This window comes from Scyliorhinus canicula, chromosome 3 (genome assembly GCF_902713615.1).
Source record: "Scyliorhinus canicula chromosome 3, sScyCan1.1, whole genome shotgun sequence".
Lineage (NCBI taxonomy): Eukaryota > Metazoa > Chordata > Chondrichthyes > Carcharhiniformes > Scyliorhinidae > Scyliorhinus > Scyliorhinus canicula.
In genome coordinates, this window is record NC_052148.1 from 1,117,273 (window position 1) to 1,144,455 (window position 27,183).

Here is a 27,183-nt window from a genome sequence, read left to right on the forward strand (position 1 = left end):
AGAGATTGTCGAGTGAGGGAACCATGGTTGACAGGGGAGGTTGAATGTCTTGTTAAGAGGAAGAAGGAGATTTATGTAAGGCTGGGAAACAAGGTTCAGACAGGGTGCTGGAGGGGTACAAGATAGCCAAGATAGAAAAGGAGCTAAGAGAGGACATGAAAAATCTTTGGCAGGTACAATCAAGGAAAATCCCAAGGCCTTTTACACATATGTGAGAAATATGAGAATGACTAGAGCGAGGGTAGGTCGGATCAAGGACAGTAGCGGGAGATTGTGTATTGAGTCTTAAGAAGTAAGAGAGGTCTTGAACGAATACTTTTCTTTAGTATTTACAAATGAGAGGGGCCATATTGTTGGAGAGGACAGTGTGAAATACCAGCCTCCCCGGACAGGCGCCGGAATGTGGCGACTAGGGGCTTTTCACAGTAACTTCATTGAAGCCTACTCGTGACAATAAGCAATTTTCATTTCATTTCATGAACATAGACCCCAAGATCACTCTGCTCCTCCACATTGCCAAGAACCCTACCGTTAACCCTGTATTCCGCATTCATATCTCCTTCCAAAACGGACAACCTCACACTTTTCAGGGTTAAACTCCATCTGCCACTTCTCAGCCCAGCTCTGTATCCTATCTATGTCTCTTTGGAACCGACAACAGCCCTCCTCACTATCCACAGCTCCACCAATCAAGCAGTGTCTTTCCAGATGCTCAGAGATCCTATCCCTCAGTACCCTTTCCATTACCTTGCCTACCACCGAAGTAAGACTAACTGGCCTGTAATTCCCAGGGTTATCCCTATTCTCTTTTTTGAACAGGGGCATGACATTCGCCATCTCCAATACCCCGGTACCATCCCTGTTGACAGTGAGGACGAAAACATCATTGCCAACCTCTCTGCAATTTCATCTCTTGCTTCCCATTGTATCCCTGGATGTATCCCGTCAGGCCTGGCAGACTTGTCTATCCTCAAGTTTTTCAAAATGCCCAACACATCTTCTGTCCTAACAAGTATCTCCTTGAGTTTACCAGTCTGTTTCACACTGTCCACCAGCCCCTTCATAGACCTTTGAAAGTTGCCACTCAAGTGGATAGAGCTGTGAAGAAGGCCTATGGTGTGCTCGCGTTCATTAGCAGAGGGATTGAACTTAAGAGCCGTGAGGTGATAATGCAGCTGTACAAAGCCTTGGTAAGGCCACATTTGGAGTACGTGTGCAATTCTGGTCACCTCATTTTAGGAAGGATGTGGAAGCTTTGGAAAAGGTGCAAAGGAGATTTACCAGGACGTTGCCTGGAATGGAGAATAGGTCTTACGAGGAACGTTTGACGGTGCTAAGACTTCTCATTAGAACGGAGAATGATGAGGGGTGACTTGATAGTGGTTTATAAGATGATCAGGGGAATAGATAGGGTAGACAGTCAGAGACTTTCCCCCCGGGTGGATCAAACCATTACATGGGGACATAAATTTAAGGTGATTGGTGGAAGATATAGGAGGGGATGTCAGAGGTAGGTTCTTTAGCCAGAGAGTAGTGGGGGCATGGAATGCACTGCAAGTGGAAGTAGTTGAGTGGGAAAAGTTAGGGACCTTCAAGCGGCTATTGGATAGGTACATGGATTACGGTAGAATGATGGAGTGTAGGTTAATTTGTTCTTAAGGGAAGAATGGTAGCATTGTATATAGCACAATTGATTCACAGCTCCAGGGTCCTGGGTACGATTCCCATCTTGGGTCACTGTCTGTGTGGAGTCTGCACATCCTCCCCGTGTGTGCTTAGGTTTCACCCGGGTCCTCCGGTTTCCTGCCACAGTCCAAAGATGTGCAGGTTAGTTGGATTGGCCATGATAAATTGCCCTTAGTGTCAAAAATTGCCCTTGGTGTTGAGTGGGATTACTGGGTTTTGGGAATAGGGTGGAGGTGTTGACCTTGGGGAGGGTGCTCTTTCCAAGAGCCGGTGCAGACTCGATGGGCCGAATGGCCTCCTGCACTGTAAATTCTATGATAATCTATGATTAATCTAGGACAAAGGTTTGGCACATCATCATGGGCCGGAGGGCCTGCTCTGTGCTGTATTTTTCGATGTTCTATGTTCTATGAGACACAGCCGGAGTGGGAATTGGAACTTGGTAATTCGGTGCAGAGTGGGAGAAGGTGCTTTTTCCCTACTGTTTTGTTCTCTCTCTTGTGGCCTGTAGCTGTTAATCTGCAGAGAGAGAACCAGAGAGCATCCTGGGAAGGTAAGTGACTTTTATTGCTATTACCTTTTAAAATTGTGTGGGGGTGGAACTGAAGTGACATCACAGTAAAACTGTGACCTGATTGGCTGGCTGGGAATCTGTTAAATTTGGGAAAAAAAATAATATTGCAAAACAAATCTAATTGATTAGATAGTGGAGTAACTAAACCTGAGGGCAGAGATCAGTATAAGAACATAAGAACATAAGAACTAGGAGCAGGAGTCGGCCATCTGGCCCCTCGAGCCTGCTCCGCCATTCAATTAGATCATGGCTGATCTTTTGTGGACTCAGCTCCACTTTCCGGCCCGAACACCATAACCCTTAATCCCTTTATTCTTCAAAAAACTATCTATCTTTACCTTAAAAACATGTAATGAAGGAGCCTCAACTGCTTCACTGGGCAAGGAATTCCATAGATTCACAACCCTTTGGGTGAAGAAGTTCCTCCTAAACTCAGTCCTAAATCTACTTCCCCTTATTTTGAGGCTATGCCCCCTAGTTCTGCTGTCACCCGCCAGTGGAAACAACCTGATGCATCAATCCTATCTATTCCCTTCATAATTTTAAATGTTTCTATAAGATCCCCCCTCATCCTTCTAAATTCCAACGAGTACAGTCCCAGTCTACTCAACCTCTCCTCATAATCCAACCCCTTCAGCTCTGGGATTAACCTAGTGAATCTCCTCTGCACACCCTCCAGCGCCAGTACGTCCTTTCTCAAGTAAGGAGACCAAAACTGAACACAATACTCCAGGTGTGGCCGCACTAACACCTTATACAATTGCAACATAACCTCCCTAGCCTTAAACTCCATCCCTCTAGCAATGAAGGACAAAATTCCATTTGCCTTCTTAATCACCTGTTGCACTTGTAAACCAACCTTCTGTGACTCATGCACTAGCACACCCAAGTCTCTCTGAACAGCGGCATGCTTTAATATTTTATCGTTTAAATAATAATCCCGTTTGCTGTTATTCCTACCAAAATGGATAACCTCACATTTGTCAACATTGTATTCCATCTGCCAGACCCGAGCCCGTTCACTTAACCTATCCAAATCCCTCTGCAGACTTCCAGTACCCTCTGCACTTTTCGCTTTACCACTCATCTTAGTGTCATCTGCAAACTTGGACACATTGCCCTTGGTCCCCAACTCCAAATCATCAATGTAAATTGTGAACAATTGTGGGCCCAACACGGATCCCTGAGGGACACCACTAGCTACTGATTGCCAACCAGAGAAACACCCATTTATCCCAACTCTTTGCTTTCTATTAATTAACCAATCCTCTATCCATGCTACTACTTTACCCTTAATGCCATGCATCTTTATCTTATGCAGCAACCTTTTGTGTGGCACCTTGTCAAAGGCTTTCTGGAAATCCAGATATACCACATCCATCGGCTCCCCGTTATCTACTGCACTGGTAATGTCCTCAAAAAATTCCACTAAATTAGTTAGGCATGACCTGCCCTTTACGAACCCATGCTGCGTCTGCACAATGGGACAATTTCTATCCAGATGCCTCGCTATTTCTTCCTTGATGATAGATTCCAGCATCTTCCCTACTACCGAAGTTAAGCTCACTGGCCTATAATTTCCTGCTTTCTGCCTACCTCCTTTTTTAAACAGTGGCGTCACGTTTGCTAATTTCCAATCCACCGGGACCACCCCAGAGTCTGGTGAATTTCGGTAAATTATCACTAGTGCATCTGCAATTTCCCTAGCCATCTCTTTTAGCACTCTGGGATGCATTCCATCAGGGCCAGGAGACTTGTCTACCTTTAGCCCCATTAGCTTGCCCATCACTCCCATCAGTAGTTAGCATTTAATTTTACAGTAAAAATCATCTATCGTCAGGGTCTTATAGTTAATTGTTACTCAATCTAACATTAATTTAAGTGTTAATAAATTCCAAAGAGCACAGACCCAGTCTACTCAACCTCTCCTTCCAACCCCTTCAGATCTGGGATTAACCTAGTGAATCTCCTCTTAGGGCAAGAGTTATAGCTGGGGGAAGGGCAATTATGATGCCATTAGACATGACTTAGGATGTGTTGCTTGGAGAAGTAGGCTGCAAGGGTTGGGCACACTGGATATGTGGAGCTTGTTCAAGGAACAGCTATTGCATGTTCTTGATAAGTACGTACCAGTCAGGCAGGGAGGAAGGGGTCGAGCGAGGGAACCGTGGTTTACCAAAGAAGTGGAATCTCTTGTTAAGAGGAAGAAGGAGGCCTATGTGAAGATGAGGCGTGAAGTTTCAGTTGGGGCGCTTGATAGTTACAAGGAAGCGAGGAAGGAACTAAAGAGAGAGCTGAGACGAGCAAGGAGGGGACATGAGAAGCCTTTGGCAGGTAGGATCAAGGAAAACCCAAAAGCTTTCTCTAGGTATGTCAGGAATAAAAGAATGACTAGGGTAAGAGTAGGGCCAGTCAAGGACAGTGGTGGGAAGTTGTGTGTGGAGGCTGAGGAGATAAGCGAGATACTAAATGAATACTTTTCGTCAGTATTCACTCAAGAAAAAGATAATATTGTGGAGGAGAATGCTGAGACCCAGGCTATTAGAATAGATGGCATTGAGGTGCGTAGGGAAGAAGTGTTGGCAATTCTGGACAAGGTGAAAATAGATAAGTCCCCGGGGCCGGATGGGATTTATCCTAGGATTCTCTGGGAAGCCAGGGAAGAGATTGCTGAGCCTTTGGCTTTGATTTTTAGGTCATCATTGGCTACAGGAATAGTGCCAGAGGACTGGAGGATAGCAAATGTGGTCCCTTTGTTCAAGAAGGGGAGTAGAGATAACCCCGGTAACTATAGGCCGGTGAGCCTAACGTCTGTGGTGGGTAAAGTCTTGGAGAGGATTATAAAAGATACAATTTATAATCAGCTATATAGGAATAATATGATTAGGGACAGTCAGCATGGTTTTGTGAAGGGTAGGTCATGCCTCACAAACCTTATCGAGTTCTTTGAGAAGGTGACTGAACAGGTAGACGAGGGTAGAGCAGTTGATGTGGTGTATATGGATTTCAGTAAAGCGTTTGATAAGGTTCCCCACGGTCGGCTATTGCAGAAAATACGGAGGCTGGGGATTGAGGGTGATTTAGAGATGTGGATCAGAAATTGGCTAGTTGAAAGAAGACAGAGAGTGGTAGTCGATGGGAAATGCTCAGAATGGAGTTCAGTTACGAGTGGCGTACCACAAGGATCTGTTCTGGGGCCGTTGCTGTTTGTCATTTTTATAAATGACCTAGAGGAGGGCGCAGAAGGATGGGTGAGTAAATTTGCAGACGACACTAAAGTCGGTGGAGTTGTAGACAGTGCGGAAGGATGTTGCAGGTTACAGAGGGACATAGATAAGCTGCAGAGCTGGGCTGAGAGGTGGCAAATGGAGTTTAATGTAGAGAAGTGTGAGGTGATTCACTTTGGAAAGAATAACAGAAATGCGGAATATTTGGCTAATGGTAAAATTCTTGGTAGTGTGGATGAGCAGAGGGATCTTGGTGTCCATGTACATAGATCCCTGAAAGTTGCCACCCAGGTTGATAGGGTTGTGAAGAAGGCCTATGGTGTGTTGGCCTTTATTGGTAGAGGGATTGAGTTCCGGAGCCATGAGGTCATGTTGCAGTTGTACAAAACTCTAGTACGGCCTCATTTGGAGTATTGCGTACAGTTCTGGTCGCCTCATTATAGGAAGGACGTGGAAGCTTTGGAACGGGTGCAGAGGAGATTTACCAGGATGTTGCCTGGTATGGAGGGAAAATCTTATGAGGAAAGGCTGATGGACTTGAGGTTGTTTTCGTTAGAGAGAAGAAGGTTAAGAGGTGACTTAATAGAGGCATACAAAATGATCAGAGGGTTAGATAGGGTGGACAGCGAGAGCCTTCTCCCGCGGATGGAGGTGGCTAGCACGAGGGGACAGTCTTAAATTGAGGGGTAATAGATATAGGACAGAGGTCAGAGGTGGGTTTTTTACGCAAAGAGTGGTGAGGCCGTGGAATGCCCTACCTGCAACAGTAGTGAACACGCCAACATTGAGGGCATTAAAAAATTTATTGGATAAGCATATGGATGATAAGGGCATAGTGTAGGTTAGATGGCCTTTAGATTTTTTCCATGTCGGTGCAACATCGAGGGCCGAAGGGCCTGTACTGCGCTGTATCGTTCTATGTTCTATGTTCTATGCACACCTTCCAGCGCCAGTACGTCCATTCTCAGGTAAGGAGACCAAAACTGACAGAATACTCCAGGTGTGGCCTCACTAACACCTTATACAATTGCAGCATAACCTCCCTAGTCTTGAACTCCATCACTCTAGCAATGAAGGACAAAACTTAATTTGCCTTGTAATAGGGATGGCCGGGTTGCGCTACAGGTTCGAGAGAATATCATAGCAGTAAGCTTTTTACGAGAGAATATCATAGCTCCAAGCTTTTTCCTAGAGTGGGAGTGTCAATACCAAGGGGTCACGATTTCAAGGTGAGAGGGGGAACATTTAAGAGAGATGTGCGTGGAAAGTTTTTTACGCAGAGGGTGGTGGGTGCCTGGAATGCTTTGCCAGCGGAGGTGGTAGAGATGGGCACGATAGTATCATTTAAGATGCATCTGGACAGATATATGAACGGGCGGGGAACAGAGGGAAGCAGATCCTTGGAAAATAGGTGGCAGGTTTAGATTAAGGATCTGGATCGGCACAGGCTGGGAGGGCCGAAGGGCCTGTTCCTGTGCTGTAATTTTCTTTGTTCTTTGTGCTACGGGAGCACACCTCTGAGGGCAGTGAAGCTATATGAAATGAAAATGAAAAATTAAATGAAAATTACTTATTGTCACGAGTAGGCTTCAATGAAGTTACTGTGAAAAGCCCCTAGTCGCCACATTCCGGCGCCTGTCCGGAGAGGCTGGCACGGGAATTGAACCGTGCTGCTGGCCTGCTTGGTCTGCTTTAAAAGCCAGCGATTTAGCCTGGTGAGCTAAACCATAAACTATGTAAAGATCGGGAATAAGAAGGGTTCCATCACAATGTTGGAGGTTTACTACAGGCCTCCCAACAGCAGGCAGGTGATGGAAGATAGGTGGACAGATTTTGGAAAGGAGTAAAAGCAACAGGGTTGTTGTGATGGGAGACGACAACTTCCCCAATATTGACTGGGACTCACTTAATGCTTGGGGCTTGGACGGGGCAGATTTTGTGAGGAGCATCCGGGAGGGCTTCTTCAAACAATATGTAGACAGTCCAACTAGGGAAAGTGCTATACTGGACTTGGTATTGGGGAATGAGCCCAACCAGGTGGTAGAAGTTTCAGTAGGGGAGCATTTCTGGAACAGTGACCACAATTAAGTAAGTTTTACAGTGCTGGTGGACAAGGATAAGAGTGGTCATCAGGTGAATGTGCTAAATTGGAGGAAGGCTAATTATAACAATATTAGGCGGGAAGTGAAGAACCTAGATTGGGGGCGGATGTTTGAGGGTAAATCAACATCTGATATGTGGGAGGCTTTCAAATGTCAGTTGAAAGGAATTCAGGACCGGCATGTTCCTGTGCAGAAGGATAAATCCGGCAACTTTCAGGAACTTTGTATAACGAGAGATATTGTAGGCCTCATCAAAAAGAAAAAGGAGGCATTTGTCAGGGCGAGAAGGCAGGGAACAGACAAAGCCTCTGTGGAATATAAGGGAAGTAGGAAGGAACTTAAGCAAGGAGTCAGGAGGGCTAGAAGGAGTCACGAAAGGTCATTGGCAAATAGGGTTAAGGAAAATCCCAAGGCTTTTTACACTTATTTAAAAAGCAAGAGGGTAGCCAGGGAAAGGGTTGGACCACTGAACGATAGGCAAGGGAATGTGTGGAGCCAGAGGAAATGGTCATGGTACTAAATGAATACTTTGCATCAGTATTCACCAAAGAGAAGGAATTTGTGGTTGTTGAGTCTGGAGAAGGGTATGTAGATAGCCTGGGTCACGTTGAGATCGAAAAAGATGAAGTGTTGGGCGTCTTGAAAAATATTAACGTAGATAAGTCCCCAGGGCCTGATGGGATCTACCCCAGAATACTGAAGGAGGCTACAGAGGAAATTGCTGAGGCCTTGACGGAAATCTTTGGATCCTCGCTGTCTTCAGGAATGTCCCGGAGGCCTGGAGAATAGCAAATGTTGTTCCTTTGTTTGAGAAGGGTAGCAAGGATAATCCAGGGAACTACAGGCCAGTGAGCCTTACATCAGTGGTAGAGAAATCACTGGAGAGAATTCTTCGAGCAGGATCTACTCCCATTTGGAAGCAAAGGGACGTATTAGTGAGAGGCAGCATGGTTTTTGAAGGGGAGGTCGTATCTCACTAACTTCATCGAGTTTTTTGAAGAGATCACAAAGGTGATTGATGCAGGTAGGGCAGTGGATGTTGTCCATATGGACTTCAGTAAGGCCTTTGACAAGGTCCCTCATGGCAGACTGGTACAAAAGGTGAAGTCACATGGGATCAGGAGTGAGCTGGCAAGATGGATACAGAACTGGCTAGGTCATAGAAGGGTGCTTTTCTAATTGGAGGGCTATGACTAGTGGTGTTCCGCAGGGATCAGTGCTGGGACCTTTGCTGTTCATAGTATAAGTAAATGATTTGGAGGAAAATATAACTGGTCTGATTAGTAAGTTTGTGGACGACACAAAGGTTGGTGGAATTGTGCATAGCGATCAGGACTGCCAGAGGATACAGCAGGATTTAGATCAATTGGAGACTTGGGCGGAGAGATGGCAGATGGAGTTTAATCCGGACAAATGTGATGTAATGCATTTTGGAAGGTCTAATGCAGATAGGGTAGTGAATGGTAGAACCCTCAAGAGTATTGAAAGTCAGAGAGATCTAGGTGTACAGGTCCACAGGTCACTTAAAGGAGCCATGATGTGGAGATGCCGGCGTTGGACTGGGGTGAGCACAGTAAGAAGTCTTACAACACCAGGTTAAAGTCCAACAGGTTTGTTTCAAACACGAGCTTTCGGAGCACGGCTCCTTCTTCAGGTGAATGGAAAGGCTTGTTCCAGAAATGTTTATATAGACACAGTCAGAGATGCCCCGGAATGCGAGCACCTGCAGGCAATCAAATCATCAAAGATGCAGAGAGAGAGGTAACTCCAGGTTAAAGAGGTGTGAATTGTCCCAAGCCAGTTCAGTCGGTAGGCCTCTGCAAGTCCAGGCTTGTTGGTGGGGGCCGAATGTAATGCGACATGAATCCCAGATCCCGGTTGAGTCCGCATTCATGCGTGCGGAACTTAGCTATAAGTTTTTGCTCAGCAATTTTGCGTTGTCGCGTCTCCTGAAGGCCTCCTTGTAGAATGCTGACCCGGAGATCAGAGGCTGAATGTCCTTGACTGCTGAAGTGTTCCCCAACTGGAAGGGAACAGTCCTGCCTGTTGATAGTCGCACGATGCCCGTTTATTCGTTGTCGCAGTGTCTGCATGGTCTCGCCAATGTACCACGCTTCGGGACATCCTTTCCTGCAGCGTATGAGGTAGACTACATTGGTCGAGTCGCACGAGTATGCGCCGCGTACCTGGTGGGTGGTGTTTCCACGTGTAATGGTGGTGTCCATGTCGATGATCTGGCATGTCTTGCAGAGTTTACCCTGGCAGGGTTTTGTGGTGTTGTGGTTGCTGTTCTGAAGGCTGGGTAATTTGCTGCAAACAATGGTTTGTTTGAGGTTGCGCGGTTGTTTGAAGGCCAGTAGTGGGGGTGTGGGGATGACCTTGGCAAGATGTCCATCCTCGCTGATGATGTGTTGGAGGCTGCGAAGAAGATGTCGTAGTTTCTCCGCCCCAGGAAAGTACTGGACGACGAAGGGTACTCTGTCAGTGGTGTCCCGTGTTTGTCTTCTGAGGAGGTCGGTGCGGTTTTTTGCTGTGGCGCGGTGGAACTGTCGATCAATGAGTCGAGCGCCATATCCCGTTCGTACGAGGGCATCTTTCAGCATCTGTAGGTGTCTGTTGCGCTCCTCCTTGTCTGAGCAGATCCTGTGTATACGGAGGGCTTGTCCATAGGGGATGGCTTCTTTAATGTGTTTCGGGTGAAAGCTGGAGAAGTGGAGCATCGTGAGATTATCTGTGGGCTTGCGGTAGAGCGAGGTGCTGAGGTGACCGTCCTTGATGGAGACGAGTGTGTCCAAGAATGGAACTGAATTTGGAGAATAGTCCATGGTGAGTTTGATGGTGGGATGGAACTTATTGATGTCATCGTGTAGTCGTTTCAGTGATGTCTCGCCGTGGGTCCAAAGGAAAAAAATGTCATCGATGTATCTGGTGTATAGCATCGGTTGAAAGTCCTGTGTGGTGAGGAAGTCCTGTTCAAACTTGTGCATGAAGATGTTGGCATATTGAGGTGCAAATTTGGTCCCCATGGCTGTTCCGTGCGTCTGGATGAAGAATTTGTTGTCGAAGGTGAAGACGTTGTGGTCTAGAATGAAACGGATGAGTTGCAGAATTGCGTCTGGAGATTGGCAGTTGTCGGTGTTGAGGACTGAGGCTGTTGCAGCAATGCCGTCGTCATGGGGGATGCTGGTGTAGAGTGCCGAGACATCCATTGTGACGAGGAATGTTCCTGGTTCAACTGGTCCATGGGTGCTGAGTTTCTGTAGGAAGTCCGTCGTGTCGCGACAGAAGCTAGGTGTACCTTGTACGATGGGTTTCAAGATGCCCTCGATGTGGCCAGAGAGGTTCTCACACAGGGTCCCATTGCCTGAAACGATAGGACGGCCTGGTGTGTTGGCCTTGTGTATTTTCGGGAGGCAGTAGAGATCTCCAATGCGGGGATTACGTGGGATGAGAGCACGTAGGGTGTTCTGAAGGTCTGGATCTAAGGTCTTGATCAGTCTGTTGAGTTGGCGGATGTGTTCCTTGGTTGGATCTGCGGGTAACTGCCTGTAGTGTTCCTGGTTGTCGAGTTGTCGGTATACTTCTTTGCAGTAGTCTGTTCTGTTCAGTATGACGGTGGCCCCTCCTTTGTCTGCTGGTTTGATGACGATGTTGCGGTTGGTCTTGAGAGTGCGGATGGCGTTGCGTTGTGCTTGGGTGACGTTTGAGGCTGCCTTGTGATTGCGAGTGATGAATCTGGCATTGACACGACTTCTGACGGCTTGAGCATACATGTCGAGTCTAGGGCAGCGGCCTTCCGGAGGGGTCCAATTTGACTCTTTCCTTTTTGGTTGCTGCACTGCAGATCTCGCGGTCTGCTGTTCCGGTTCATTGGTCGTGTCCCTGGGTTCGCTGTCGGCCTCTTGGGGTCTGTGGAAGAATTCCCGGAGCCTCATTCGCCTGATGAATTCCTCCGTGTCTGCCGCGAGACTGATGGGGTCCATTTTGGTGGTGGTGCAGAAATTGAGCCCTTTGCTGAGGACTTCGATTTCGTCTGGTTGAAGGGTGTAGTCTGACAAGTTGACAATGGATTTCCCTGTATTGTTTTCGACTGTTGTACCGGGAGAAGCTTGATTGCTGCTGGTGGTGATGCCAAGTTTCTCAAGCTTCCTGTTCTTGGTGTGCATGTAGGTGGCATAGTATTGCTGTCTCATCTGTTTGGCGGTGTTCCGCAGCTGGTCTGCTGTGTCCTGAGCGCAAGTTGAGAATATGGCCTCTCTCTTGGTTTCCAGGTTGCGTCGACTGCTGTAGAGTTGGTGTACGAGGTGTTTGAGGAGTGTGACAGAGGTGCGGTGGCAGAGTCTTTCAGCGTAGTCTGTGTTGTAAGTCGACTTGAGTGGGTTTTTGATCTGTAGTCCTTTCGGGATCTTGTCTGCTTTTTTGCATCTTTGTAGAAACTGAATGTCAGTGTCTATATGCGCGATCTTCCTGGAGATCCTCTCCACTTTGAGCCGGCAGTTTGCGGTGTCAATGGTAGCCATGATGTGGAGATGCCGGCGTTGGACTGGGGTGTGACACAGCAGACCAGCTGCGGAACACCGCCAAACAGATGAGACAGCAATACTATGCCACCTACATGCACACCAAGAACAGGAAGCTTGAGAAACTTGGCATCACCACCAGCAGCAATCAAGCTTCTCCCGGTACAACAGTCGAAAACAATACAGGGAAATCCATTGTCAACTTGTCAGACGACACCCTTCAACCAGACGAAATCGAAGTCCTCAGCAGAGGGCTCAATTTCTGCACCACCACCAAAATGGACCCCATCAGTCTCGCGGCAGATACGGAGGAATTCATCAGGCAAATGAGGCTCCGGGAATTCTTCCACAGACCCCAAGAGGCCGACAGCGAACCCAGGGACACGACCAATGAACCGGAACAGCAGACCGCGAGATCTGCAGTGCAGCAACCAAAAAGGAAAGAGTCAAATTGGACCCCTCCGGAAGGCCGCTGCCCTAGACTCGACATGTATGCTCAAGCCGTCAGAAGTCGTGTCAATGCCAGATTCATCACTCGCAATCACAAGGCAGCCTCAAACGTCACCCAAGCACAACGCAACGCCATCCGCACTCTCAAGACCAACCGCAACATCGTCATCAAACCAGCAGACAAAGGAGGGGCCACCGTCATACTGAACAGAACAGACTACTGCAAAGAAGTATACCGACAACTCGACAACCAGGAACACTACAGGCAGTTACCCGCAGATCCAACCAAGGAACACATCCGCCAACTCAACAGACTGATCAAGACCTTAGATCCAGACCTTCAGAACACCCTACGTGCTCTCATCCCACGTAATCCCCGCATTGGAGATCTCTACTGCCTCCCGAAAATACACAAGGCCAACACACCAGGCCGTCCTATCGTTTCAGGCAATGGGACCCTGTGTGAGAACCTCTCTGGCCACATCGAGGGCATCTTGAAACCCATCGTACAAGGTACACCCAGCTTCTGTCGCGACACGACGGACTTCCTACAGAAACTCAGCACCCATGGACCAGTTGAACCAGGAACATTCCTCGTCACAATGGATGTCTCGGCACTCTACACCAGCATCCCCCATGACGACGGCATTGCTGCAACAGCCTCAGTCCTCAACACCGACAACTGCCAATCTCCAGACGCAATTCTGCAACTCATCCGTTTCATTCTAGACCACAACGTCTTCACCTTCGACAACAAATTCTTCATCCAGACGCACGGAACAGCCATGGGGACCAAATTTGCACCTCAATATGCCAACATCTTCATGCACAAGTTTGAACAGGACTTCCTCACCACACAGGACTTTCAACCGATGCTATACACCAGATACATCGATGACATTTTTTTCCTTTGGACCCACGGCGAGACATCACTGAAACGACTACACGATGACATCAATAAGTTCCATCCCACCATCAAACTCACCATGGACTATTCTCCAAATTCAGTTCCATTCTTGGACACACTCGTCTCCATCAAGGACGGTCACCTCAGCACCTCGCTTTACCGCAAGCCCACAGATAATCTCACGATGCTCCACTTCTCCAGCTTTCACCCGAAACACATTAAAGAAGCCATCCCCTATGGACAAGCCCTCCGTATACACAGGATCTGCTCAGACAAGGAGGAGCGCAACAGACACCTACAGATGCTGAAAGATGCCCTCGTACGAACGGGATATGGCGCTCGACTCATTGATCGACAGTTCCACCGCGCCACAGCAAAAAACCGCACCGACCTCCTCAGAAGACAAACACGGGACACCACTGACAGAGTACCCTTCGTCGTCCAGTACTTTCCTGGGGCGGAGAAACTACGACATCTTCTTCGCAGCCTCCAACACATCATCAGCGAGGATGGACATCTTGCCAAGGTCATCCCCACACCCCCACTACTGGCCTTCAAACAACCGCGCAACCTCAAACAAACCATTGTTTGCAGCAAATTACCCAGCCTTCAGAACAGCAACCACAACACCACAAAACCCTGCCAGGGTAAACTCTGCAAGACATGCCAGATCATCGACATGGACACCACCATTACACATGGAAACACCACCCACCAGGTACGCGGCGCATACTCGTGCGACTCGACCAATGTAGTCTACCTCATACGCTGCAGGAAAGGATGTCCCGAAGCGTGGTACATTGGCGAGACCATGCAGACACTGCAACAACGAATAAACGGGCATCGTGCGACTATCAACAGGCAGGACTGTTCCCTTCCAGTTGGGGAACACTTCAGCAGTCAAGGACATTCAGCCTCTGATCTCCGGGTCAGCATTCTACAAGGAGGCCTTCAGGAGACGCGACAACGCAAAATTGCTGAGCAAAAACTTATAGCTAAGTTCCGCACGCATGAATGCGGACTCAACCGGGATCTGGGATTCATGTCGCATTACATTCGGCCCCCACCAACAAGCCTGGACTTGCAGAGGCCTACCGACTGAACTGGCTTGGGACAATTCACACCTCTTTAACCTGGAGTTACCTCTCTCTCTGCATCTTTGATGATTTGATTGCCTGCAGGTGCTCGCATTCCGGGGCATCTCTGACTGTGTCTATATAAACATTTCTGGAACAAGCCTTTCCATTCACCTGAAGAAGGAGCCGTGCTCCGAAAGCTCGTGTTTGAAACAAACCTGTTGGACTTTAACTTAAAGGAGCAACACATGTGGAAAAGGTAGTCAAGAAGGCATACAGCATGTTTGCATTCATTGGCCGGGGCATTGAGTATTAGAATTGATAAGTCATGTTGCAGCTGTATAGAATCTTAGTTAGGTCACACTTGGAGTATAGTGTTCAATTCTGGTGGCCACACTGCCAGGATGTGGAGGATTTAGAGAGGGTACAGAAGAGATTTACCAGGATGTTGCCTGGTATGGAGGGCATTAGCTATGAGGAGCGGTTGAATAAACTCGGTTTGTTCTCACTGGAACGACGGAGGTTGAGGGGCGACCTGTTAGAGGTCTACAAAATTATGAGGGGCAGAGACAGAGTGGATAGTCAGAGGCATTTTCCCAGGGTAGAGGGGTCAATTACTAGGGGGCGTAGGTTTAAGGTGCGTGGAGCAAGGTTTAGAGGAGATGTACAAGGCAAGTTTTTACACAGAGAGTAGTTGGTGCCTGGAACTCGCTGCCGGAGGAGGTGGTGGAAGCAGGGACGATGGTGACATTTAAGGTGCATCTTGACAAATACATGAATAGGATGGGAATAGAGGGATACGGACCCAGGAAGTGTAGACAATTGTAGTTTAGTCGGGCAGCATGGTCGGCACGGGATTGGAGGGCCGAAGGGCCTGTTCCTGTGCTGTACTTTTCTTTGTTCTTTGTTCTAATGTGAGCCTACTTGTGACAATAATAAAAATCATTATAAGTGTGAGATGGCAGTGCGATATGAACAGCAGAGGCAAGGGAATGCTGGGGAACAGGGCAAGATGGGGAGGGGAGATCAGAGAGAGTGGAGGGGAGGGGATGCGAGGGACGGGAAAGAAAGGGAAGGAAGTGTCATGAGAGGCAGAGGAGATAAGGTAAGAGAGGGAATGAAAAAGGAGCGGAAGGAATGGTGGGAGGGAGGCGAAGGGGGAGGACGGGTTATGGAGGGAAGATAATGGAAGTAGGGGGGAATGAGTGAGGGATGGAAGGGAAAGGAAGGAAGGAAGGGAGGGGAGGGAGCGAAGGAAGTTATGGAAAGGGGGAAGGGAGCGAGGGAGAGAGAGGAGGGTGGGAAAGGGAGGTTGGGGAAGAGAATGGAAGGGAGGGAAGGAAGGGGAGGGAAGGAGGAGGGTGGGGTGGGATGTGGCACGGAGGGTGAAGTGTTTTTACCTTCCTGTCATGTAAACAATCTTACTTTTCCACAGTCCTTCCTTTTCACTGGTATACACTTTTTCTGAGCACTGAAAACACGCGTTGAAAGTCCTCCACTGTTCCTCAATTGTCCGACCACAAAGTGTTTTCTCCCAATCTACCCTGGCCAACTCCTCCCTCAGCCCATTGTAGTTTCCTTTGTTCAAGCTCAAGACACAGGTATTGGATTTTACCTTCTCACACACCATCTGTATTTTAAATTCAACCATACTGTGATCACTCCTTCCAAGAGGATCCTTAACTATGAAGTCATTAATTATTCCTGTCTCAATACACAGGACCAGATCTATGATCGCTTGCTCTCTCGTAGGTTCCATTCCATACTATTTGTGGAAACTATCGCGGATACATTCCAGGAACTCATCCTCAAGGCTACCCTGACTGACCTCTTTTGACCAATTAGAGAACAAAGAAAATTACAGCACAGGAACAGGCCCTTCGGCCCTCCCAGCCTGCGCCAACCAGATCCTTTGTCAAAACCTGTTGCCTATTTTCCAAGGTCTACTTCCCTCTGTTCCCGCCCGTTCACATACCTGTCCAGATGCATCTTAAATGATAATATCGTGCCCGCCTCTACCACCTCTGCTGGCAAAGCATTCCAGGCACCCACCACCCTCTGCGTAAAATACTTTCCACGCATATCTCCCTTAAACTTTCCCCCTTTCACCTTGAAATCGTGACCCCTTGTAATTGGCACCCCTACTCTTGGAAAAAGCTTGCTGCTATGCACCCTGTCCATACAAAGAACAAAGAAAATTACAGCACAGGAAAGGCCCTTCGGCCCCCCCAACCTGCGCCGTTCCAGATGTGTTATCTAAACCTGTCTCCTATTTTCCAAGGTCTACTTCCCTCTGTTCCCGCCCGTTCACATACCTGTCTAGATGCATCTTAAATTATGCTATCGTGCCCGCCTCTGCCACCTCTGCTGGCAAAGCATTCCAGGCACCCACCACAATCTGCACAAAAAACTTTCCACGCACATCGCCCTTAAACTTTTCTACTCTCACCTTGAAATCGTGACCCCTTGTAACTGACACCCCCACTCTTGGGAAAAGCTTGTTGCTATCCACCCTGTCCATACCTCTCATAATTTTGTAGAACTCAATCAGGTCCCCCTCAACCTCCGTCTTTCCAACGAAAACAATCCTAATCTACTCAACCTTTCTTCATAGCTAGTACCCTCCATACCAGGCAATATCCTGGTGAACCTCCTCTGCACCCTCTCCAAAGCATCCACATCCTTCTGGTAATGTGGCGACCAGAACTGCACGCAGAATTCCAAATGTGGCCGAACCAAAGTCCTATACAAATTTAACATGACCTGCCGACCCTTGTACTCAATACCCCGTCCGATGAAGGCAAGCATGCTGTATGCCTTCTTGACCACTCTATCGTACTGTGTTGCCACCTTCAAGGTACAATGGACCTGGACTCCCAGATCTCTCTGTACATCAATTTTCACCAGGACTCTTCTATTGACCATATAGTCTGCTCTTGAGTTAGATCTTCCAAAATGCATCACCTCGCATTTGCCTGGATTGAACTCCATCTGCCATTTCTCTGCCCAACTCTCCAATCTATCTATATTTTGCTGTATTCTCTGACAGTCCGCCTCGCTATCTGCAACTCCACCAATCTTAGTATCATCTGCAAACTTGCTCATCAGACCACTTATACCATCGTCCAGATCATGTATGTATATCGCAAACAACAGTGGTCCGAGCACGGATCCCTTTGGAACACCACTAGTCACCCTTCTCCATTTTGAGACACTCCCTTCCACACTAATCTCTGTCTCCTGTCATCAAATAACTTTGTCACTTCCTCAAATAATTCTATTAGGTTTATAAGACATGATCTTCCCTGCACAAAACCATGCTGCCTATCACTGATAAGTCTATTTACTTCCAAATGTGAATAGATCCTATCACTCAGTCTCTTCTCCAACAGTTTGCCTACCACTGACCTCAAGCTCACAGGTCTATAATTCCATGGATTATCCCTGCTACCCTTCTTAAAGGGGCTGGTTTAGCTCACTGAGCTAAATCGCTGGCTTTTAAACCAGACCAAGCAGGCCAGCAGCATGGTTAGATTCCCGTACCAGCCTTCCCGGACAGGCGCCGGAATGTGGTGACTAGGGGCTTTTCACAGTAACTTCATTGAAGCCTAGTCATGACAATAAGCGATTTTCATTTTTCATTTCATAAACAAAGGGACAACATTAGCAATTCTCCAGTCCTCCGGGACCTCACCCGTGCTCAAGGATGCTGCAAAGATATCTGGTAAGGCCCCAGCTATTTCGTCCCTCGCTTCCCTCAGTAACCTGGGGTAGATCCCGTCCTGGGGACTTGTCCACCTTAATGCCTTTTAGAATACCCAAACCTCCCCCTTCCTTATGCCTACATGTATTTAAATATCCATCCCTCGCCTCAACATCCGTCATAGAATATAGAACATAGAACGATACAGCGCAGTACAGGCCCTTCGGCCCTCGATGTTGCACCGACATGGAAAAAACTGAAAGGCCATTTAACCTACACTATGCCCTTATCATCCATATGCTTATCCAATAAACTTTTAAATGCCCTCAATGTTGGCGAGTTCACTACTGTTGCAGGTAGGGCATTCCACGGCCTCACCACTTTGCGTAAAAAATCCCACCTCTGACCTCTGTCCTATATCTATTACCCCTCAATTTAAGGCTATGTCCCCTCGTGCTAGCCACCTCCATCCGCGGGAGAAGGCTCTCGCTGTCCACCCAATCTAACCCTCTGATCATTTTGTATGCCTCTATTAAGTCACCTCTTAACCTTCTTCTCTCTAACGAAAACAACCTCAAGTCCATCAGCCTTTCCTCAAGATTTTCCCTCCATACCAGGCAACATCCTGGTAAATCTCCTCTGCACCCGTTCCAAAGCTTCCACGTCCTTCCTATAATGAGGCGACCAGAACTGAACGCAATACTCCAAATGCGGACTAGGCTTTGTTCAGTCACCTTTTCAAAGAACTCGATAAGGTTTGTGAGGCATGACCTACCCTTCACAAAACCATGCTGACTATTCCTAATCATATTATTCCTATCTAGATGATTATAAATCGTATCTTTTATAATCCTCTCCAAGACTTTACCCACCACAGACGTTAGGCTCACCGGCCTATAGTTACCGTGGTTATCTCTACTCCCCTTCTTGAACAAAGGCACCACATTTGCTATCCTCCAGTCCTCTGGCACTATTCCTGTAGCCAATGATGACCTAAAAATCAAAGCCAAAGGCTCAGCAATCACTTCCCTGGCTTCCCAGGGAATCCAAGAATAAATCACATCAGGCCCCGGGGACTTATCTATTTTCACCTTGTCCAGAATTGCCAACACTTCTTCCCTACGCACCTCAATGCCATCTATTCTAATAGCCTGGGTCTCAGCATTCTCCTCCACAATATTATCTTTTTCCTGAGTGAATACTGACGAAAAGTATTCATTTAGTATCTCGCTTATCTCCTCAGCCTCCACACACAACTTCCCACCACTGTCCTTGACTGGCCCTACTCTTACCCTAGTCATTCTTTTATTCCTGACATACCTATAGAAAGCTTTTGGGTTTTCCTTGATCCTACCTGCCAAAGACTTCTCATGTCCCCTCCTTGCTCGTCTTAGCTCTCTCTTTAGATCCTTCCTCGCTTCCCTGTAACTATCAAGCGCCCCAGCTGACACTTCACACCTCATCTTCACATAGGCCTCCTTTTTCCTCTTAACAAGAGATTCCACTTCTTTGGTAAACCACGGTTCCCTCGCTCTACCCTTTCCTCCCTGTCTGACTGGTACGTACTGATCAAGAACACACAATAGCTGTTCCTTGAACAAGCTCCACATATCCAGTGTGCCCAACCCTTGCAGCCTACTTCTCCAACCTACACATCCTAAGTCATGTCTAATGGCATCATAATTGCCCTTCCCCAGCTATAACTCTTGCCCTGCGGGGTATACTTATCCCTTTCCATCACTAACGTAAAGGTCACCGAATTGTGGTCACTGTCTCCAAAGTGTTCACCTACCTCCAGATCTAACACCTGGCCTGGTTCATTACCCAAAACCAAATCCAATATGGCCTCACCTCTTGTTGGCCTGTCAACATATTGTGTCAGAAAACCCTCCTGCACACATTGTACAAAGAACGACCCATCCAATGTACTCGAACTATATCTTTTCCAGTCAATATTAGGAAAGTTAACGTCTCCCATAACAACTACCCTGTTACTTTCGCTCTTTTCCATAATCATCCTCGCCATCCTTTCCTCTACATCTCTAGAACTATTAGGTGACCTATAGAAAACTTCCAGCAGTGTGACCTCTCCTTTCCTGTTTCTAACCGCAGCCCATACTACCTCAGAAGATGAGTCCCCATCTTGCATCCTTTCTGCCACCGTAATACTGTCCTTGACTAGCAGCGCCACACCTCCCCCTCTTTTGCCCCCTTCTCTGACCTTACTAAAACACCTAAACCCCGGAACCTGCAACAACCATTCCTGTCCCTGCTCTATCCATGTCTCTGAAATGGCCACAACATCGAAGTCCCAGGTACCAACCCATGCTGCCAGTTCCCCTACCTTATTTCGTATACTCCTGGCATTGAAATAGACACACTTCAAACCACCGACCTGAACACTGGCGCCCTCCTGCGAAGTCAAATCTGTGCTCCTGACCTCTCTACTCAATCTCCCGTACCCCAAAACTACAATCCAGGTTCCCATGCCCCTGCTGAATTAGTTTAAACCCCCCCCCAAAGAGCACTAACAAATCCCCCCCCCCCGGGATATTGGTGTCCCTTAGGTTCAGATGTAGACCATCCTGTCTATAGAGGTCCCACCTTCCCCAGAAAGAGCCCCAGTTATCCAGAAATCTGAATCCCTCCCGCCTGCACCATACCTGTAGCCACGTGTTTAATTGCTCTCTCGCCCTATTCCTCATCTCACTATCACGTGGCACGGGCAACAACCCAGAGATAACAACTCTGTTTGTTCTCACTCTGAGCTTCCATCCTAGCTCCCTAAAGGCCTGCCTGACATCCTTGTCCCCTTTCCTACCTATGTCGTTAGTGCCAATGTGGACTTCGACTTGGGGCTGCTCCCCTTCTTAGGGTTAGGGTTAGGTTTTTAGGTTCTGGACAGATGAGGGTTACCCGTATTTCTGCACCCAATAAGGGATACAGCGCCGAAGCGTCTGCCTCTTTGCTGGCACACGTTCAACATTCTTTTCCGCATAGATTTTGCGTCATCTCTCTCTCCAATCCAAATTAGGGTTAGGGTTAGGGTTAGGTTTCAGGGATATGGACAGATGGGGTTACCCGTATTTCTGCACTCAATAAGGGATACAGCACCGAAGCGTCTGCCTCTTTGCTGGTGCACGTTCAACATTCTTTTCCGCATAGACTTTGCGTCATCTCTCTGTCTCTCGAATCCGACCACGTATTTTAGAAATAAGACAAATAGAAAGTAGTTGTATTAAGAAGAAAATTGGTAATACCCAAGTTAGGGTCAGGGACTGGGTGCGAGTTACCCTTCCTTTCCGTACCCAAACAGGGACACAGCTAGTTTAGGGTAAGGGTTAGTATTTTTAGGAACCAGGAAGGGATTACCCTTCTTTTCCGTACCCAAACAGGGACACAGCTAGTTTAGGGTAAGAGTTAGGGTTAGGGATAAGGGGGGGGGGGGGGTTACCCTTCCTTTCCGTAACCAAACAGGGACACAGCTAGTTTAGGGTAAGAGTTAGTATTAAGGACCGGGTAGGGATTACCCTTCCTTTCCGTACCCAAACAGGGACACAGCTAGTTTAGGGTAAGAGTAAGGGTTAGGGACCGGGTGGGAGCAGCCCTGCTTTTCTGTACCCAAACAGGGACACAGCTAGTTTAGGGTTAGGGTAGAGGACAGGGTGGGAATTACCAAAGCAAGAAACAAAGATTAGAATATAGTTGTATTCAGCAGAAAATTGGTAATAGTATTCTGAAAATTATAAACATCATTTAACAAGGGTTTTAAATTACGATTAAACTAATATCCTAATTTAAAAATTCCATAAATTAAAATTTGGGTTGGGGTTAGGGGTTAGGGGTTAGGTTCTGGACAGATGGGGGTTACCCGTATTTCTGCATCCAATAAGGGTTAGGTTGTTAGGTTCTGGACAGATGGGGGTTTCCCGTATTTCTGCACCCAATAAGGGATACAGCGCCGAAGCGTCTGCCTCTTTGCTGGCACACGTTCAACATTCTTTTCTGCATAGATTTTGCGTCATCTCTCTTTCTCTCGAATCCGACCACGTATTTTAGAAATAAGACAAATAGAAAGTAGGAAAAATAGACAGTGAGGAGCAAAGATTAGACTGTAGTTGTATTAAGAATAACATTGGTAATACCCAGGTTAGGGTCAGGGACTGGGTGTGAGTTACCCTTCCTTTCCGTACCCAAACAGGGACACAGCTAGTTTAGGGTAAGGGTTAGTATTTTTAGGAACCAGGAAGGGATTACCCTTCTTTTCCGTACCCAAACAGGGACACAGCTAGTTTAGGGTAAGGGTTAGTATTTTTAGGAACCAGGAAGGGATTACCCTTCTTTTCCGTACCCAAACAGGGACACAGCTAGTTTAGGGTAAGAGTTAGGGTTAGGGACAAGGGGGGGTTACCCTTCTTTTCCGTACCCAAACAGGGGCACAGCTAGTTTAGGGTAAGAGTTAGTATTAAGGACCGGGTAGGGATTACCCTTCCTTTCCGTACCCAAACAGGGACACAGCCAGTTTAGGGTAAGAGTAAGGGTTAGGGACCGGGTGGGAGTAGCCCTGCTTTTCTGTACCCAAACAGGGACACAGCTAGTTTAGGGTTTGGGTAGAGGACAGGGTGGGGATTATCAAAGCAAGAAACAAAGATTAGAATATAGTTGTATTAAGAAGAAAATTGGTAATAGTATTCTGAAAATTATAAACATCATTTAACAAGCGTTTTAAATTACGATTAAACTAATATCCTAATTTAAAAATTCCATAAATTAAAATATCCATTAAATTTATAGAGAAATACAGCACAGAACAGGCCCTTCGGCCCACGATGTTGCGCCGAACTTTTGTCCTAGGTTAATCATAGAATTTTGGACAATTTGTCATGGCCAATCCACCCAACCTGCACATCTTTGGACTGTGGGAGGAAACCGGAGTACCCGGAGGAAACCCACGCAGTCACGGGGAGGATGTGCAGACTCCACACAGACAGTGACCCAAGTCGAAATCGAACTTGGGACCCTGGAGCTGTGAAGCAATTGTGCTATCCACAATGCTACCGTGCTGCCCTTAAGAAGCTAACCTACACTCCCTTATTCTACCCTAATCCAAGTACCTATCCAATAGCCGCTTGAAGGTCCATAAATTTTCCGACTCAACTACTACCACAGGCAGTGCATTCCATGCCCCCACTACTCTCTGGGTAAAGAACCTACCTCTGACATCCCCTCTATATCTTCCACCATTTATCTTAAATTTATGTCCCCTTGTAATGGTGTGTTCCACCCGGGGAAAAAGTCTCTGACTGTCTACTCTATCTATTCCCCTGATCATCTTATAAACCTCTATCAAGTCGCCCCTCATCCTTCTCCGTTCTAATGAGAAAAGGCCTAACACCCTCAATCTTTCCTCGTATGACCTACTCTCCATTCCAGGCAACATCCTGGTAAATCTCCTTTGCACCTTTTCCAAAGCTTCCACATCCTTCCTAAAATGAGGTGACCAGAACTGCACACAGTACTCCAAATGTGGCCTGACCAAGGTTTTGTACAGCTGCATCATCACCTCACGGCTCTTAAATTCAATCCCTCTGCTAATGAACGCTAGCACACCATAGGCCTTCTTCACAGCTCTATCCACTTGAGTGGCAACTTTCAAAGAACAATGAACATAGACCCCAAGATCTCTCTGCTCCTCCACATTGCCAAGAACCCTACCATTAACCCTGTATTCCGCATTCATATTTGTCCTTCCAAAATGGACAACCTCACACTTGTCAGGGTTAAACTCCATCTGCCACTTCTCAGCCCAGCTCTGCATTCTATCTATGTCTCTTTGAAGCCGACAACAGCCCTCCTCACTATCCACAACTCCACCAATCTTCGTATCATCTGCAAATTTACTGACCCACCCTTCAACTCCCTCATCCAAGTCGTTAATGAAAATCACAAACAGCAGAGGACCCAGAACTGATCCCTGCGGTACGCCACTGATAACTGGGCTCCAGGCTGAATATTTGCCATCCACCACAACTCTCTGTCTTCTATCGGTTAGCCAGTTTGTTATCCAACTGGCCAAATTTCCCACTATCCCATGCCTCCTTACTTTCTGCATAAGCCTACCATGGGGAACCTTATCAAATGCCTTACTAAAATCCATGTACACTACATCCACTGCTTTACCTTCATCCACATGCTTGGTCACCTCCTCAAAGAATTCAATAAGACTTGTAAGGCAAGACCTACCCCTCACAAATCCGTGCTGACTAACCCTAATCAAGCAATGCCTTTCCAGATGCTCAGAAATCCTATCCCTCAGTACCCTTTCCATTACTTTGCCTACCACCGAAGTAAGACTAACTGGCCTGTAATTCCCAGGGTTATCCCTATTCCCTTTTTTGAACAGGGGCACGACATTCGCCACTCTCCAATCCTCTGGTACCACCCCTGTTGACAGCGAGGACGAAAAGATCATTGCCAACGGCTCTGCAATTTCATTTCTTGCTTCCCAGAGAATCCTTGGATATATCCCGTCAGGCCCGGGGGACTTGTCTATCCTCAAGTTTTTCAAAACGCGCAACACATCTTCCTTCCTGACAAGTATCTCCTCAAGCTTATCAGTCTGCTTCACGCTGTCCTCTCCAACAATATGGCCCCTCTCATTTGTAAATACTGAAGAAAAATACTTGTTCAAGACCTCTCCTATCTCTTCAGACTCAATACACAATCTCCCGCTACTGTCCTTAATCGGACCTACTCTCACTCTAGTCATTCTCATATTTCTCACGTATGTGTAAAAGGCCTTGGGGTTTTCCTTGATCCTACCCGCCAAAGATTTTTCATGCCCTCTCTTAGCTCTCCTAATCCCTTTCTTCAGTTCCCTCCTGGCTATCTTGTATCCCTCCAGCGCCCTGTCTGAACCTTGTTTCTTCAGCCTTACATAAGTCTCCTTCTTCCTCTTAACAAGACATTCAACCTCTCTTGTCAACCATGGTTCCCTCACTCGACCATCTCTTCCCTGCCTGACAGGGACATACATATCAAAGACACGCAGTACCTGATCCTTGAACAAGTTCCACATTTCACTTGTGTCCTTCCCTGACAGCCTATGTTCCCAACTTCTGCACTTCAATTCTTGTCTGACAGCATTGTATTTACCCTTCCCCCAATTATAAACCTTGCCCTGTTGCTCGCACCTATCCCTCTCCATTACTAAAGTGAAAGTCACAGAATTGTGGTCACTACCTCCAAAATGCTCCCCTACTAACAAATCTATCACCTGCCCTGGTTCATTACCAAGTACTAAATCCAATATGGCCTCCCCTCTGGCCGGACAATCTACATACTGTGTTAGAAAAGCTTCCTGGACACACTGCACAAACACTACCCCATCCAAACTATTTGATCTAAAGAGTTTCCACTCAATGTTTGGGAAGTTGAAGTCGCCCATGACTACTACCCTGTGACTTCTGCACCTTTCCAGAATCTGTTTCCCAATCTGTTCCTCCACATCTCTGCTGCTATTGGGGGGCCTATAGAACACTCCCAACAAGGTGACTGCTCCTTTCCTATTTCTAACTTCAACCCATATTACCTCAGTAGGCAGATCCCCCTCGAACTGCCTTTCTGCAGCTGTTATACTATCTCTAATTAACAATGCCACCCCCCCCCCAACCTCTTTTACCATCCTCCCTAATCTTGTTGAAACATCTATAACCAGGGACCTCCAACAACCATTTCTGCCCCTCTTCTATCCAAGTTTCCGTGATGGCCACCATATCGTAGTCCCAAGTACCGATCCATGCATTAAGTTCACCCACCTTATTCCTGATGCTTCTTGCATTAAAGTGTACACACTTCAACCCATCTCCTTGCCTGCAAGTACTCTCCTTTGTCATTGTTACCTTCCCCACTGCATCACTACGTGCTTTGGCGTCCTGACTATCGTCTACCTTAGTTGCTGGACTACAGATCCGGTTCCCATTCCCCTGCCAAATTAGTTTAAACCCTCCCGAAGAGTACTAGAAAACCTCCCCCCCAGGATATTGGTGCCCCTCTGGTTCAGATGCAACCCGTCCTGCTTGTACAGGTCCCACCTTCCCCAGAATGCGCTCCAATTATCCAAATACCTGAAGCCCTCCCTCCTACACCATTCCTGCAGCCACGTGTTCAACTGCACTCTCTCCCTATTCCTAGCCTCGCTATCACGTGGCACCGGCAACAAACCAGAGATGACAACTCTGTCTGTCCTGGCCCTTAACATTATATAACTTTTTGAAAAAAAATTCTTTTTGTGCTAATCAAAGTAGGGAGAACAGACCTTTCTGTGGGCTACTAAACCCAATTTGTGGTAAAAAAATGGTCCCTACATGTACATGTTTCGCAGTCCTTACTGCTCATCAGGGGACTGTCTTTCGTCCACTAAGCATCTTCCTCTAACTAAGTGTATAGCACAAATTTCCAAATTAAACATCTAAAGTAGTGAAAAAATCTTCCATTTATATAAAAAATTCAGTCATAAAAATGGTTTTACCTCAGAATAATCGTTGTCCTACGAAATACTTGAAAATTGTGGAGGATCTGGTTCAGCGACTGACTCCAGAGAGTGTCTGGAAACTTCTGACAAACCTCTAGTCAGCAGCTGGTGCAAAAAACCGTTACTTTGTAAACCCAATCTATGGCGCCAACAATTAGTATCTACCAATCAGGAGCTATAAATTAGGGTTAGGGTTAGGGTGTTAGGTTCTGGACAGATGGGGGTTACCCGTATTTCTGCACCAAATTAGGGTCAGGGTCAGGGTCAGGGTCAGGGTCAGGGTCAGGGTCAGGGTCAGGGTCAGGGTCAGGGTCAGGGTGTTAGGTTCTGGACAGATGGGGGTTACCCGTATTTCTGCACCCAATAAGGGATACAGCGCCGAAGCGTCGGCCTCTTTGCTGGCGG

At 47.2% G+C, this 27,183-nt stretch overlaps 1 protein-coding gene across 1 annotated transcript in view; it reads left to right on the forward strand.

The window, feature by feature from the left end:
- LOC119963593 (circumsporozoite protein-like) overlaps positions 1–27,183 on the forward strand; it is a 46,488-nt gene that overhangs the window by 13,616 nt on the left and 5,689 nt on the right. The window contains exons 2-3 of the mRNA XM_038792924.1: positions 820–937; positions 2,198–2,239. Coding sequence (XP_038648852.1) covers positions 820–937; positions 2,198–2,239 — 160 coding nt within the window. The remainder of the gene's footprint in view (positions 1–819; positions 938–2,197; positions 2,240–27,183) is intronic.